Genomic DNA, 14495 nt, shown 5'->3' on the forward strand with positions numbered 1-14495 from the left:
GAATGGGGTATTCATGTTAAACTGCGGCATGGTATCTCAGTGTGCTAGCACTATGAATGGGCATCAGTCCGGACTAGTACAAGCAGCCACACAAACACACACGTACATGCATGTCGCTATATAAGTGCAATAATCTTGGATGCGACGTTAAACCCCATTTCACCTCACCTCACCTCACTTCGTCCCTCCATCACCCGTGAGTACACCTGTGAGGTACGTAGTGTATACAAAACCAGGAAGTATTGATGATGCTTCTGGATCTGATCACATGGTTCAGAATGCTTGACATTATTTAAGCAAGCACAGGGATCGTAGTATCAATTTTCTATTAACATGATTAAAGAGTGGTAAGATTTTTTATGATAGTAAATGTAGAGTATATTACTAGTTGCCATATGACGTACCTGTAACAGCATACACCATGAATCACAGCCTGATGTTTGTTTAGAGTTTCAATTGTTTGTTAGAGATTTCAATTGTTTGTGAGATTTTTTCCTTTTTTGTACTCACATTCTGATCATGATGTGTAAATGCTATCACTGTATCATTGTAAAGTTGTTGACCAGTTTCAAATTCAGACATAACTGTTTCCTGGAATATTGACATGGGCCCAACTGACTTCATGCCAACAACAAAAAATAATTTCAGTTTAATGACTATTCTCTTGAAGCAATGTGTTAATGTAGTCAATTATCCCCAAACAGTTCCTTACTGCACTTTATAAAGTGTCATTGAATTTTCAGCTTTTACCTGTTATTACTAAGAAAAAGTATTTTAAGAAATTGTATTTTAAAATTTAATTTATATGCACCCTCCTACCCACCAAAACCTGAGACTTGATCGCCCCTGGTCAGTGGCTAGTTATTGTTTGCTGATTGCATATATTTGGTGTAGTTTTGTCCCCAAGGGGACTTAACTCCCATATCCTGGCATTGTCTAGCTTCTTCTTACAGAAATCTCCTGTCTCTTATTCATCGATTGGTCGAGTTTGTTGTTCGAGAAGGACCCATGTTTGAAGCAATGATTATGAATAGGGAAATAAATAACCCTATGTTCAGGTGAGTGATCTATTGCTACTTCATGAAGAATATTTCTCTTCCTTTTGCTGTATTTCAGTATTAATACTTGCCTGTTGCTATGGGTCTGTGTCACATGTATGCACAACATATCCAAATGGAATTATTTTGATTGATCAGTCTTGAATCTAAATTTTACAGATAGGCACTTTTAGACTATAGCAAATTAATTGATCAATTTCCTCATACTTTAACTTTGGATGGTGATTTTCCCATTGTGAACAGGTTACTTATAAGACATAAAAAGGTCAACTTAGTATACCAAATGTAATGTCTTGTAATAATATCTTACATGTCTAAATTTTGGTCTTTGTTAGGATCAGCAGTATGTAAATGTATGGTTGAGGTGAATGTCGAGTTTGACTCTGGGTTGAGTTTTAATTGATTGAAAGAATGCCAAGAAGGCAGCTGGTTAGGTGTGAATGAATCATGAGAATATAAGTCTGCACGTGAAGGTGGGCCTGAATTTGCATGTGTTGCATATATAACCGATGGGCTAATAGCTTGGGGTCTTCAGTTAATGACATCCAAGGCATGTAGAGACTTGGTTTCCTGTTGGCCTACTGGCATAAGTAGATATTTTCTTCTGTTTAGTTGTTTTTTAGATTTGAAACATTTCCCAAACAAAATACTAAAATCAGTCATTTCAAATAAACACTATCCATATCGCCATATGGAGAAAATTCAAATGCTACTTTTGACACAGACCCTTAAAGGAGGTAATCCAGTAAGGTATGTTATTTGTGAAAGGAGATATGTTTTTCCTGAAATAATAATCTGAGCTTATTTATGTTGGTGAGTAGATATTTTGTCAACTTTGTTTTGTATCTAGTGTGGTTTTCCCAGGCAGTTGTTCTTGACATCAGGAGCATCTTCCCGAGGCAAGAGAGTTAACTGACTTTGAAAGTCCAGTTTCCACCCTTGCCGAACTAGGCCGGAATTCCTGGGCTCTATCGTAGCGCCAACAGTGGCCAACAACCATTACGAGTTATGTCCCTTCTGAGCCTCTCCAATGAGATTCCACCTCTCCTATCAATTGCATTTGCTTGAAACAAAACAGTGGCGCCCCGTCAAGACGATCTGATCGATAATCAAGGTCTATGTTGTGATAAAACGGGTCTTACATCGCGCAATGCGTGAGCACCTTGATTAAAAACATGAAAAGATTTGGAAAATATCTGTTGACAACGTGTTGGCGGTGCAAATGCTTTGCAAATCCTGCAATCGACCGAAATCTGCAGGACAGTTTACGAACCGGATTTCGATTTCGATGCACGATTTTGATTGGACTATGCCTAGACTCAGTAGTCCAGCCAAAATGTAACTCCATAATACCAGCCTAGTTTGGCAAGGGTGGAAACTGGACTTTTTTAGTCAGTTAACTCCCTTGCCTTGGGAAGATGCATCAGGAGTGGCGATGCCTGATTGTCTCCCAACAGCTACCTAGGGAAAGTCACACTAAGTCTGCTTTAACCACTGACTGTTGATTACTGATATATCAAGAACTAATGCCTTGCATACCGAGAGTGCAGCAGTTATACTAGGGTAATAGTGTGTCTGTGGGGAATAAATGGCGACTTAATAGATCAGGTGGTAAGACTCGCTGACTCTGGTGTCCCCTGCCGCGATATTGCTGGAATATTGCTAAAAGCGGTGTAAAACCAAACTCACTCACTTACTCGCATCCCAGATCACTGTGATTATTTTTCTAGGATTGTCAGCACCATACCCGGGTTTCACCAAAGTGGTAAATGTGTGAGACCTGCATCACTTCAGGCTTCCCTCCAACATTAAGCTGACATGCTGTGATGTAACTGAAATACTGTTCAGAGTGGCATTAAACCATTTCACTCACTCTCTCTTACTAAGATTGAAGGGCCTATTCAGCAGTCACTGGTTAATGGGAAGAATAATGATAATACATTGTAGATGAGATGATGTGTGACGGAATATTTTCTGTCTTACCATACAGTCTTAGATTAAAGTGTTTTGGACATAATGGAGAATAAGCAATGTTTCAATTTACTGTAGCGAAGTTCCATGTCTTTAGAAGACAGACACATATCTTCAAGCACTATCTTTGGGAACAATTGGTTAGTGTCTTGTTCAAGAAAACTTTCGCAATTGATCAGGCAACAATATATAGATTATTAGATTTTCATCCCTACTGTTTTTTATAATGTGAGGTGAGGTGAGAGCCTCTCACTGAAAGGCATTTTCATTTTTATTATTTGAAAAAATAAATTTAAACAAATTGTTCAGGGCATCTGTGTACACTAACTGTTGGTGAATGTGATTATCTGAAGCATGAGTGTTTTGGTAGGACTATGTATATGGTCAGTTCACCAAGTAGTGAAAGAAGGAACACATAATTTTCTACAGCTGTAGAACTGCCTCCGTGGTCTAGTGGATAGAGCATCTGCTCGGAGAGCAGAAGGACAGTGGTTAGATCCCTGGCCATGTCAAAAAGACGTGATGGTACTTGCTGTTACCCAGTCTGGCGCTCAGCATTAAGGGGATAAAACAAGGACTGGTCGGCTCGGCAGCAGTATACTGTGCCTGAATGGGGTATTCATTTTAAACTGCAGCACTGGTATCTCAGTGTGCTAGCACTATAAATCGGCATCAGTCCAGACTAGTACAAACAGACACACACACATGTGCATGCACGTCGCTATGGAAGTGCAATAATCTTCAACGCGACATGAAACCCCATTTCACCTGATCTCACTTGTGGCTTGGTATTTTATGTTATAGGCTGGGTGTTTCGTAGTGAGGTAGGCAGGGATGAAAGTCTAATTGTTTATTATGGACATATTGTTACATGTCCAAAAGGTTGACCAATAAGGCCATGTGTGCTTTTACACCAAAATGTAGAACTTGATTTAATCCTATGTGAATGATGATCGTCTACACTTGATGGAAGTTCTTTCTGAAGTGCTCATTACTATAAGTCATAGAAACAATATGTTTGGCAACAATACTGTATGGTGAGATTATCTGCTCCTGCTGTTAGCGACACAGGTTTCTGCTGGTTTCCAAATCTGAGATGTATATTGCTGTAGAAAATGTTAATTACGTGTAGTATGTGATCAAGCTAATTTCTGTGCTTTTATATTAACTAGATGCCATAGAAGATAGACTTCCCTGTCAGATCTTGTGTGGTAACTCAGTACATGTAAACCAAAGAAGATTCATGATTACTATTCTCTAAGTTCACTCATGGCAGTTAAGCATTTATCCTGAAGTACAATCATTGATACACTATGTAAGCCAGGTCTTTGTCTCAGTATGGTAAGGGAAGAGAAACAGGTAATGTAACTGTGTCCAGCTCCAAAAGTTTAAATTTTGATTTCCTTAACTGTCAAGATAAACGTCTGAGACCTGCATCATTTCAGGCTTTCTTCCCACATTTAGCTGACACACCATAAAATAACGGGAATACTGTTAAAAGCGGCGTTAAACCCAACTCACTCACTTATTTAACTGCCAAGAGGCACAACAGATTGATTGTATGATGTGAATGATTTTACTATGTATTGTCAGAAAGTAAAGCAATTTGTGTATACTGCAGGTTTCTGTTCGACAACCAAACACCAGCACACACATACTACCGATGGAAGCTCTTCTCCATACTTCAGGTACAGCTGTCTTTTATTTGATGACATTGACACTTGTATTGATAACTTGCTCAGAATTTGTTAAAATAGCCTCTTCTACTTATCGTTTGGTACCCATGCTTGTCATTATGATATGAGTGGGGTATCCTAGTGGTTAAGGCTTTTATTTTTTCTGTCTAAAGACCTGGGTTCGATACCCCACATGGGTACTGTGTGTGAATCCCATTTCTGGTGTCCCCCCCCACTGATAATAGTAGAATATTGGTAAAAGCTGGGTTAAATTCAGACTGAAGCAGCTGTAATGAGCAGTGACCAGCTTCAAACATATAATACTGTCTCATTCTTGCCATTAGGGGCAACTTTGTATGACCTAGTGGACATTGATAGCTCTTGCATGTGTGATGACTGGATGATAGCATGCTCCCTGGCGGAGCTTAAGTTGTAAACACCATTGGGCATATCCAATTACTTCCAAGCCCATCCGGACAACTGCTATATGTAAGTTAGAATCTAACTATATTTGGGGGGAAAACAACTACCGGTAGTCCCCCTAGATTTTCACTTTTCTTGGACTAATGGACTAGTAGCCGTATCAAACCCAGGTCATTGGTAACCCTTAAAGCTGCTTTGTTTAGTCCAGACGATGGTTACCATACAGCTGTATTGTCGACCAATGTAAACACCTATCACTTTCCCATTCTGGGCATTTGGTTTACCTAAGAAATGATCATCCTTCAACCCAGGTTTTCAGTGTCAGAAGTCGTCTCCAGCAACCTATGCTTGTTTTAAGAGTCGACTTAACGGATTGGGAGGTCAGACTCGATGACTTGGTTGATTGGGTCTCATCTGACCCCCATCGGTCAGTTTCGTCTGGTCCAGACTTGAATATTTACAGACCACTGTCATAGCTGGAATATGTCTGCGTGCGGCATTAAGCAACAATCAAACAATCATTATGTACCAGTATTTGTATAGTATTAGTCACTGCTACTGTCTTCAGGGAGATTCACCGTACACATGGCGGACAGAAGAGTTCCGTATGTTCAAGGGTGGGTCTATGTGGCGACCCCCACCATTAAACCCATACACCCAGGGAATGCCAGAGGAGCTTGTGAGCAAGTCTGCCTACAGCCTCGATATTGACCCCAGCATTAAGAAGGGACAGCTCACTGACAGGTATGCACAGGCGACGTTTGCACTAACAGGCAGTAGTTCACACAGCTGTTTGTCTATATCTATCATGTTTGGAGATTTGCCTTGATTCTGATACCTGCAGAAATATTTTCAAATTTATGAAACATGTTTTTATTCAGATCACAGTAAAACTAGATCAGAAAAAATAGTTATTCAGCAAATAAGTTTAGTGGATTACAGTCTTGCTGGCATTTGTTGGATGAATATCACAGAGGATGAATATACAGGTTAGGCAATTCCTTAAAACAACCTGTAGTTCCCCAATTTTGATTGTAGATATTTTCTATGATACATAAAACTGATTCTCATAATATGTGAAGTGTATATTCAGTAGAATGACAACCACTCAACCAACCACTCAACCAACCACTCAACCACTCACTTTACCTCTCACTTAACCACTCAACCAACCACTCAACCACTCACTTAACCACTCACTTAACCACTCAACCAACCACTCAACCACTCACTTAACCACTCACCCTTCCACTCACTCACTCACTCACTTGACCATTGAATATCTTATAGCAGCAATGGAGAGGTAATGTAAAAAAACATTTGATGTTCCAGTCAGCGAGACAGGTTGGAGGACATGTTGCGAGAGTTGAGCCCAGAGCGGCAGAAAATAGCAGATGCCATGGTGTGGTGTCTGGATCACGCAGAGTCGGCGGAGGAAGTGGTGGAATGCATCGCCGAGTCTCTGTCCATCCTTCAGACTCCACTACCTAAAAAAGTTTGTAACCTCAGACCATGACCAATGCCTCCGCGACTCAGATGCCACGCAGATTGTCAATGTTTATGTGCTTTAAATATCTCAATACCAAACTATGGGGCACACGTGGCCCAGTTATATGAGGCCCTGCAATTCACTGTACATAGTTATGTCCCTTAGATGTGCCAGCATCCTATGATCATTGGTCCAAATCCCAGATTTGCCCTGATTATGATTCTTGGTTTGCCAGCCCAATACACTTGCTCAGGCTTTCCTCCACAATTAAGCTGAGATGTTTCCTGGTGTAGGTACTCTCTTTATTGTAAATGTATACATCCTGCATAAGTTCGTGTTGTCTACCTCAGCAGCCTAATGCCCATCACATTCGCTCTCCCTGAACCAAGCAAAGCTGTCAAAATTTCACACCAGAGAACGTCACAGACCATAACATGCTTTCCCAAGACAATTAATATTTTTATGCTGAACTATGTCGATAATTCAACAGCTTAATGCAGATGTTGAGAAGTCTTGTCATAGTTCTGATGAGTTGTCAGAGACACAAGATGTATCTTTATCTCTCCTGTTTCAGATTGCACGTCTGTTCCTCGTGTCGGACATCCTGTACAATTCCAGTGCTAAAGTGGCCAATGCATCCTACTTCAGAAAATAGTAAGTAGATTCGTCAGCAGATCTGTGCATCCCTTAGATGCCAGGATCTTGCTTTTGACTTTCATGTGCATCCTGCTTATGATCCTTGCAACAGACCTGTGAACATCCGGGATAGAATAGGTCTTCAACAACCCATGCTTGCCGTAAAGGGCGACTATGCTTGTCATAAAAGATGATTATGCTTGTCGTAAGAGGTGACTAACAGGATCGGGTGATTGGTTGATGCATGTCATCGTATCCCAATTGTGTAGATCGATGCTCATGATATCAATCACTGGATTGTCTTAATCATATTGGATCATGTTAGGTTTCAGCATTGTGGTAAACATTTATGCCATGTGTATCTGTTGGCTTTCCACCAACATAAACCTTGCTTGCGTTGATATGACTGACATACAGTTTGAAGTGACATTAAACCCAACTCACATTGGTCCAGGGGCGGTCGGGCAGCCTAGTGGTTAAAGCGTTTGCTCGTCACGCCGAAGACCTGGGTTCGAATCCTGACATGGGTACAATGTGTGAAGCCCATTTCTGGTGTAACCCCCCCGTGATATTGCTGGAATATTGCTAAAAGCGTTGTAAAACCATACTCACTCACTCAAATTGGTTCCAAAACACCTTGAATTTTCCTGTGGTCAAGGTCAGTTTATGAGACATGATGCAAGGTCAAATACATATGCAATATCAGGATTCTACACTATTTCAAAAATTTGTGGAATGTTTGTGGCATATGATTTGTTTTCCACAAAGGTCAACATCTTCATAATAGGAAGAGTGATCTCCATTTGATTAGATATAGGTCAAGGTAAGTTGAAAGTGTGACCAAACTGATTGCCTACAACTACTATTTACTTATAAAGATGTCCAATAATTCACAGGCCCCTATGTATTGAAAATTGCTCTTGAACATATTTAGCAGGAGCCACTTAGTTCCGAAGGAAATAATGGTGCCACTTAGTTGCGAAGGGAATAAGGGTAGCATTGAGGTCTTATTGAAAAGATTCTCTGTTATATAACTGGCAACAATGGTTGACTCACTTGTTCCATTATGCGTAAGCTACATTTAGACATGTTAGATAGACACCAGAATGGTACATTGTCATGCTTCTATCTCTCCTTGCAGTTTTCAAGTCAAGCTTGAAGAAATTTTCAGAGATGTACACGAATCCTATGAAAACATTGATGGAAGATTAAAAGCGGAACAGTTCAAGGTACATTGTTGTTTGTGTATGACTTGTGATATTTACAAGCATGGAATATTGCTGACAGCAGCGTAAAACAACATTCACTCCTTTTCTCTCAAGGATGACATTGGTCCCCTGTGGAGATCTGACCACCCCCGTGGTCTAGTGGTAGAGAGTCTGCCCAGAGTGCGGAAGGTCCAGGGTTCGACGCCCGGCCCTGTCAGACCAAAAGACATTAAAAGATGGTACTTGTTGTTACCCTGCCTGGTGCTAGGCATTAAGGGGCTAAAACAAGGACTGGTCGTCTTGGAGTCAATATACTGTGTCTCAGTGGGGTATTCATGTTAATCAGCGGCATGGCATCCTGTTGGGCTAGGACTATAAAATCGACTTCAGCCAGACTAGTACACACCACACCACACCACACCACACCACACCACACCACACCACACCACACCACACACCATATAAGTGCAATAATCCTGGATTTGCTTAGATTATTGCTCATGATGTCAATCACTGGATTGTCTTCTCCAGACGTGATTATATACAGACCGTTGTCAATTTTGTCATACAGCTGGAATATTGCTGAGTGAGGTGTTAAACAACAAACAAACCTGACATTGGTGATTGTGAATCATTATACTTTGATGGTGTGGGTATTGCCTGGCAAATGTTTGTCTGATCCAGATCAAACAAATACTTTACCCCTCACAATTGTGAACCATTTAAAAGGTAAACATACTGTGTTTTCAATGTAGAGATCTAAATTACCTGTAGATTTACCCACACTAGTTTGATTTTGTAATATAATCTATAATCACTACTTAATTTCCTATTCTGAAATGTGGTTTAAGCAGCTTGTTACTTGTAATTCCAGCAAAAGGTGATGTCATGTTTCCGGACATGGGAAGACTGGGCCGTCTATCCAAACGACTATCTCATCAATTTGCAGAATGTCTTCCTCGGTCTCATTACACCCAAAGAAGAACCGGTCAGTAGAGAGACTGTATTGTCTAACTTTTGCTCAAATCTGCAAACCCATGAAGATCTGGGTTAGAATAGTCTTCAGCAACCCATGCTTGTCACAAGAGACGACTGACAGGGTCAGCGGTCAGGCTTTGCTGACTTGGCTGATGAGTGTCATCGTTTCCCGGTTGTGTAGATTGTTGCTCATGATGTCAATTACTGGATTGTCTAATTCAGACTTGGTTATTTGCACTGGAATATTGCTGAGTATGTGTTGTATGGTGTCACAACAGGGCATGGAGATCATGGGAAAACTTATGTTAGGCCATTCAAATGTTTAGCACATGTGAGATTTTATTGTATCATTTTAAATTTACCCCATGCTCTCTAATACTGGTTATTGTACCATCATTCTATTGATAAATACACTGAACACAATTGCCACTATAACTTTGTTTTAACTCCAATGCAAAATATGCAGTGCTACAAAGTAACCATCCGCTCAAATTTCACTCCAGCGAAAAAATATCTGTACTGATATAACAGGGGTTGATATGATGACGTCACTTGTGAAATGAAACTTACGGGTCAAGTTTCTAATGTAGCTGTTCCAGGGGCCCGTTCCACTGATCGATCTAGGTGCTTAGGTGATGGTTACTCCAATATTGCAAGCCAAGATAGGCTTGCAGTAGTTATAGCACTAACATCACTTTGTGAAACTGAGGCCAGGTATTTATCGTAATAGGATGATGATGTGATACCCTGGATTATAGAGGATTGGTATTATTTGTTATGCCCGCATCAGTATTATTTGTTATGCCCATTGTTTGCACCCCTTGGAGTGATGTATGTGTTGAACTCCTTCACTGTATGTGTTGTCAGGAAGTTGAGGAGAAGATAGAGAAGCCTATTGTAGACTACCTGGATGGAGCTCCACTTGATGATCTGGACGGCTTGCCACTGAAAGATATAGAGTACATTGAACGCAAAGTCATTGAGGATTTGGATGGGGCACCACTGTCAGATGACTTAGATGGCATGCCATGTAAGTATAAACATTGAACTCCATACAGATTTACATTTTGTAGGATTACCTCTATGAATTTGAAAATAAAAAGTCGTGGCTAAAAGAAAATATATTAACATATTTCAAGGAGGAATGGGCACATACTTCAAGGAGGAAATGCTGCTAGTATTGAGATTGTTAAACAATAGTATATCGCACATATAGGAATTTGGTGCTTGTTTTTCAATCAAAAGTTTCACAGTAGAAGAAGCCATCAATGTTGGCTTGTTAAGACCTTTATTGGTCCATAGCAGAACAGGTAGCCTAGTGGTTAAAGCGTTTGCTCGTCACGCCGGAGACCCGGGTTTTGTTTGCCAACATGGGTACAATGCGTAAAGCCCATTTCTGGTGTCCCCGCCGTGATATTGCTGGAACATTGCCAAAAGCGGCGTAAAACCATACTCACTCACTCACATACTCGCTCGCTCGCTCGCTCGCTCACTCAATCACTCACTCCGTAGCAGAACCACAGATTCTGCACACTGATACAAATAGACCGCCTCCATTGTCTAGTTTGTACCATCTTTTAACTTCTTATAAAGGTGGGTCCTTGTTGTTACCCTGCCTGGCGCTCAGGGACTAAAACATTGTGGATCATGGCTCCCAATATCAGTCACTGGATTGTCTGGCCCAGACTTGATTGTTTACAGGCCAACATTATACAGCTGGAATACTGCTGAGTTAAGTCGTCAAACAACAAACAAACTAAAAACAAACATGAATAGGATTTATGTCATCATAAGTTTGTCAACATACCAGAAATAAGTACCAGTATAATGAAACTGTGCTTCACACACACAGACAGTTTACATGTGTACATAGTGGAAACTATAGGAAACTAATCATATGTTTCCATTTTCAGTGGAAAAGCCTGAAAAGCCAGCCAAGCAAGATACGTCTTCCACTGCCCGCTTTGCCCGGTCCAAGTGGGAGGAGGTTGATGAGACAGAGCTGGAAGCACAAGGTAAGGGGTATTGGAGCTCTGGCATTTGATAATCCGGTATTTTAATTGCATTGCATACTTCATTGGTTGATCTATAATATGTTAATACTCACATTCTCGTAAAACATGCAATATTTGGATACCGTTCGTGACAGATGAAAATTCTTAAGTTGAAGATAGAATCTTAAGAATGACATTATTTGATAAACTTTTCTGCATACCAAGGCTCACTAAATACAATGTTTATTCCTATTACAGGATATTGACCATCCCAAATGCACTCACGTAATAACCTCTAATACTAGTATTGGGTGATAAACTTCGAGGTAACTTTGAACTTTTCAGCAATGTCAACATCCAAGTGGGACCTGCTGGACCAGCAGAGTGGGGAGGAGGAGGAGGGGGGAGGTCAGGACCAGATGGTGGGGGAGGACATTGATGGAGCGTGAGTAGGGTCACCTCACCATGGAGGATATTTGTATAATCTGCTGATGATAAAACACTGTAACTAGAAACTGAGTCAAATAAATGGACCAGGTGGTCAGGCTCTTTGACTGATTATGTGTCATCATACCCTGATTATGGGACGATAACTGTCTCATTAACTACTGGTTTGCCTGGCCCTGATTCGATTATTTCAGTGTGATAAAGCTTGAATATTGCTGAGGCAGTTTGTTAAAGCTTGAATATTGCTGAGGCAGTGTGACAAAGCTTTACTATTGCTGGGGCAGTGCAATAAAGCTTAAATGTTGCTGGGGCAGTGTGATAAAGCTTGAATGTTGCTGAGGCAGGTTGTTAAAGCTTGAATATTGCTGAGGCAGTGTGAAAAAGCTTGAATATTGCTGAGGCAGGTTGTTAAAGCTTGAATATTGCTGAGGCAGGTTGTTAAAGCTTGAATATTGCTGAGGCAGTGTGAAAAAGCTTGAATGTTGCTGGGGCAGTGTGATAAAGCTTGATAGTTTCTGGGGCAGTGTTTTAAAGCTTGATAGTTTCAGGGGCAATGTGATAAAGTTTGAATGTTGCTGGGGCAGTGCAATAAAGCTTGAATGCTGCTGGGGCAGTCTGACAAAGCTTTACTATTGCTGGGGCAGTGTGATAAAGCCTGAATATTGCTGACTACAGTGAACAGCAACAAACAAACAGTTTTTGTTAGCCATGAAACAACCTCATTGTTGTTTGGGATGAAGTTTGGTCAGTTGAATTGAAAGCAAAAGGCATAATGCTTCTGCTACTGCCAAGTAAACACTTCCAAGTAAATGATAGAACTCCAGACTGAGAAATTGTATTTGAAGAAATGAGGCAACTTGGACTGTTTCAGCCCCATGGAGTTAGAGGACAGAGGGCAGGAGTCTGAATCGAGTGAGGACAGTGATGATGATAGCCAGGACCAAACCCCATACAGACAGGAGATGTCTGAGGAGAGGAGAGCCAAGCTGAGAGAAATAGAGGTGAAATAGCTGTTTTATCATTCAAAACTGGCTCCCAAAGGAGATATAGCCTGGATGAGATCAAGCGATATCTACATTGTAGATATCTCTGCAGTGAAATTGCATCACAAGGCTTTGCAGACCATTGTGACATCATTGGTTACAATCACTAATAGCTCTGCTACTGAAGCTGTTACCAGTACTTTTTACACTTAAAATATGATACATTTGACACTGCTTATTACTGTCTACAAACTGAAAAAGTTTGAATAAAATCTCACCCTCTTGTCCTTCCACTTTTATCAACTCGTGTTGACATATTTGATATCAAAAGGCACTCGGTTAAGATTCTCTATATAGAGTAGACAGCGTCAGAAATAGTCCTTGCCAAACTGCCCAATAGTTAAGGTATCATAAGGATTGGTAGAAATTTGCCCCCTTTAAGGGTTTTGCAGTATGTTATCGCAATAAGGAGTCTTAGGCCTCGTGGACTATAACTGTTAGTTTCTAATTCTGGTAGGGGCAAGTCATTTTAGCTGTGGGTCAAATTTACAGACTTAGCCAGTGACTTAGTCCTTCAGCCTGCTTAGTGACAGTGGGGTAGACTAGCCTAACGAATGTGTTCCCCTCCTTGTCATGGTAGTATTGACTGTCTGTTGTTATACTGAGAAGGAGTGGTGGGGTAGCCTAGTGGTCAAAGTGTTCGCTCAACATGGGTACAATGTGTGAAGCTCATTTCTGGTGTCCCCTACTGTGATATTGCTGGAATATTGTTAAAAGTGGCGTAAAAGCATACTCACTCACTCACTTATACTGGTTGGGGGCATCACTTCAGGTTTCCTTACATATCAAGCTGGCAAGTCATGATTTAACTGAAGTACTGTTCAAAGCTGTCACTCACTCACTCACTCACTCACTCACTCACTCTTGATGCAGGTGAAGGTGATGAAGTATCAGGATGAGCTGGAAGCTGGACGCAGATCTCGCAAACCTAACTTAACCTTTGCAGAGCAGATAGCCCACTATCGCAAGAAACTCTTACAGAAGGTATGTACATGACAGTCACATTGAAACAATTCTTTTAGTCCAAGTAACTTAACCGAGAAGAGTGAATATCACCAGTGTTGTATTAATAAAAAAGCAACATGCAGTTGCCAAATCGGTGTATTAGTGAAAGAAAAATATTATTCTTATTTGTTCTGTACTTCTGGGCGTGCTCTGTAATTGTTCGGGTAATTGTAATTGTTGGTGATTGTTGCAGGAGACCAGTGAGTCCCCCGGAAGAATGTCACGTGAGAGGAAGAGACACAGGTCAAGGTCACCATATTCACCATCACTACGCCTTGGCTATGACAGTCCCAAGCGATCAAAGAAAACGAAAAGGTTGGTTATCAGTCATGCTGTAACAGCACGATAAATGTATGCACGTAAGGCAGGATATTACATAAGTTGTCTGTTTTGCGTTGTCCTCATTTATTCAATACTATTGATGTGAAGGGACTCATCTGGGCATTCTCAGAGGCTGATGTTCAGCAAGTCTGTTGGTAAACATTTGCAAATTTGAATTAGTGATATACCAATTCAAGTTATCATAAACTGTTAACAATTGTGATTTAGTTACACATTATTGCATTG

The 14495-nt window shown here is 40.7% G+C and overlaps 1 protein-coding gene across 1 annotated transcript in view; it reads left to right on the forward strand.

Moving 5' to 3' along the window:
• Positions 1-14495, forward strand: part of LOC139448162 (U2 snRNP-associated SURP motif-containing protein-like) — a 38361-nt gene that overhangs the window by 20711 nt on the left and 3155 nt on the right. Inside the window, exons 11-23 of the mRNA XM_071229681.1 lie at positions 954-1058; positions 4651-4717; positions 5697-5872; positions 6461-6623; positions 7192-7271; positions 8395-8482; positions 9336-9449; positions 10307-10469; positions 11353-11454; positions 11779-11878; positions 12752-12881; positions 13797-13907; positions 14122-14243. Of these exons, the coding sequence (XP_071085782.1) occupies positions 954-1058; positions 4651-4717; positions 5697-5872; positions 6461-6623; positions 7192-7271; positions 8395-8482; positions 9336-9449; positions 10307-10469; positions 11353-11454; positions 11779-11878; positions 12752-12881; positions 13797-13907; positions 14122-14243 (1521 nt within the window). The remainder of the gene's footprint in view (positions 1-953; positions 1059-4650; positions 4718-5696; positions 5873-6460; positions 6624-7191; positions 7272-8394; positions 8483-9335; positions 9450-10306; positions 10470-11352; positions 11455-11778; positions 11879-12751; positions 12882-13796; positions 13908-14121; positions 14244-14495) is intronic.

This window comes from Haliotis cracherodii, unplaced genomic scaffold (genome assembly GCF_022045235.1).
Source record: "Haliotis cracherodii isolate W230 unplaced genomic scaffold, xgHalCrac1.p SCAF_7, whole genome shotgun sequence".
Classification (NCBI taxonomy): Eukaryota; Metazoa; Mollusca; class Gastropoda; order Lepetellida; family Haliotidae; genus Haliotis; species Haliotis cracherodii.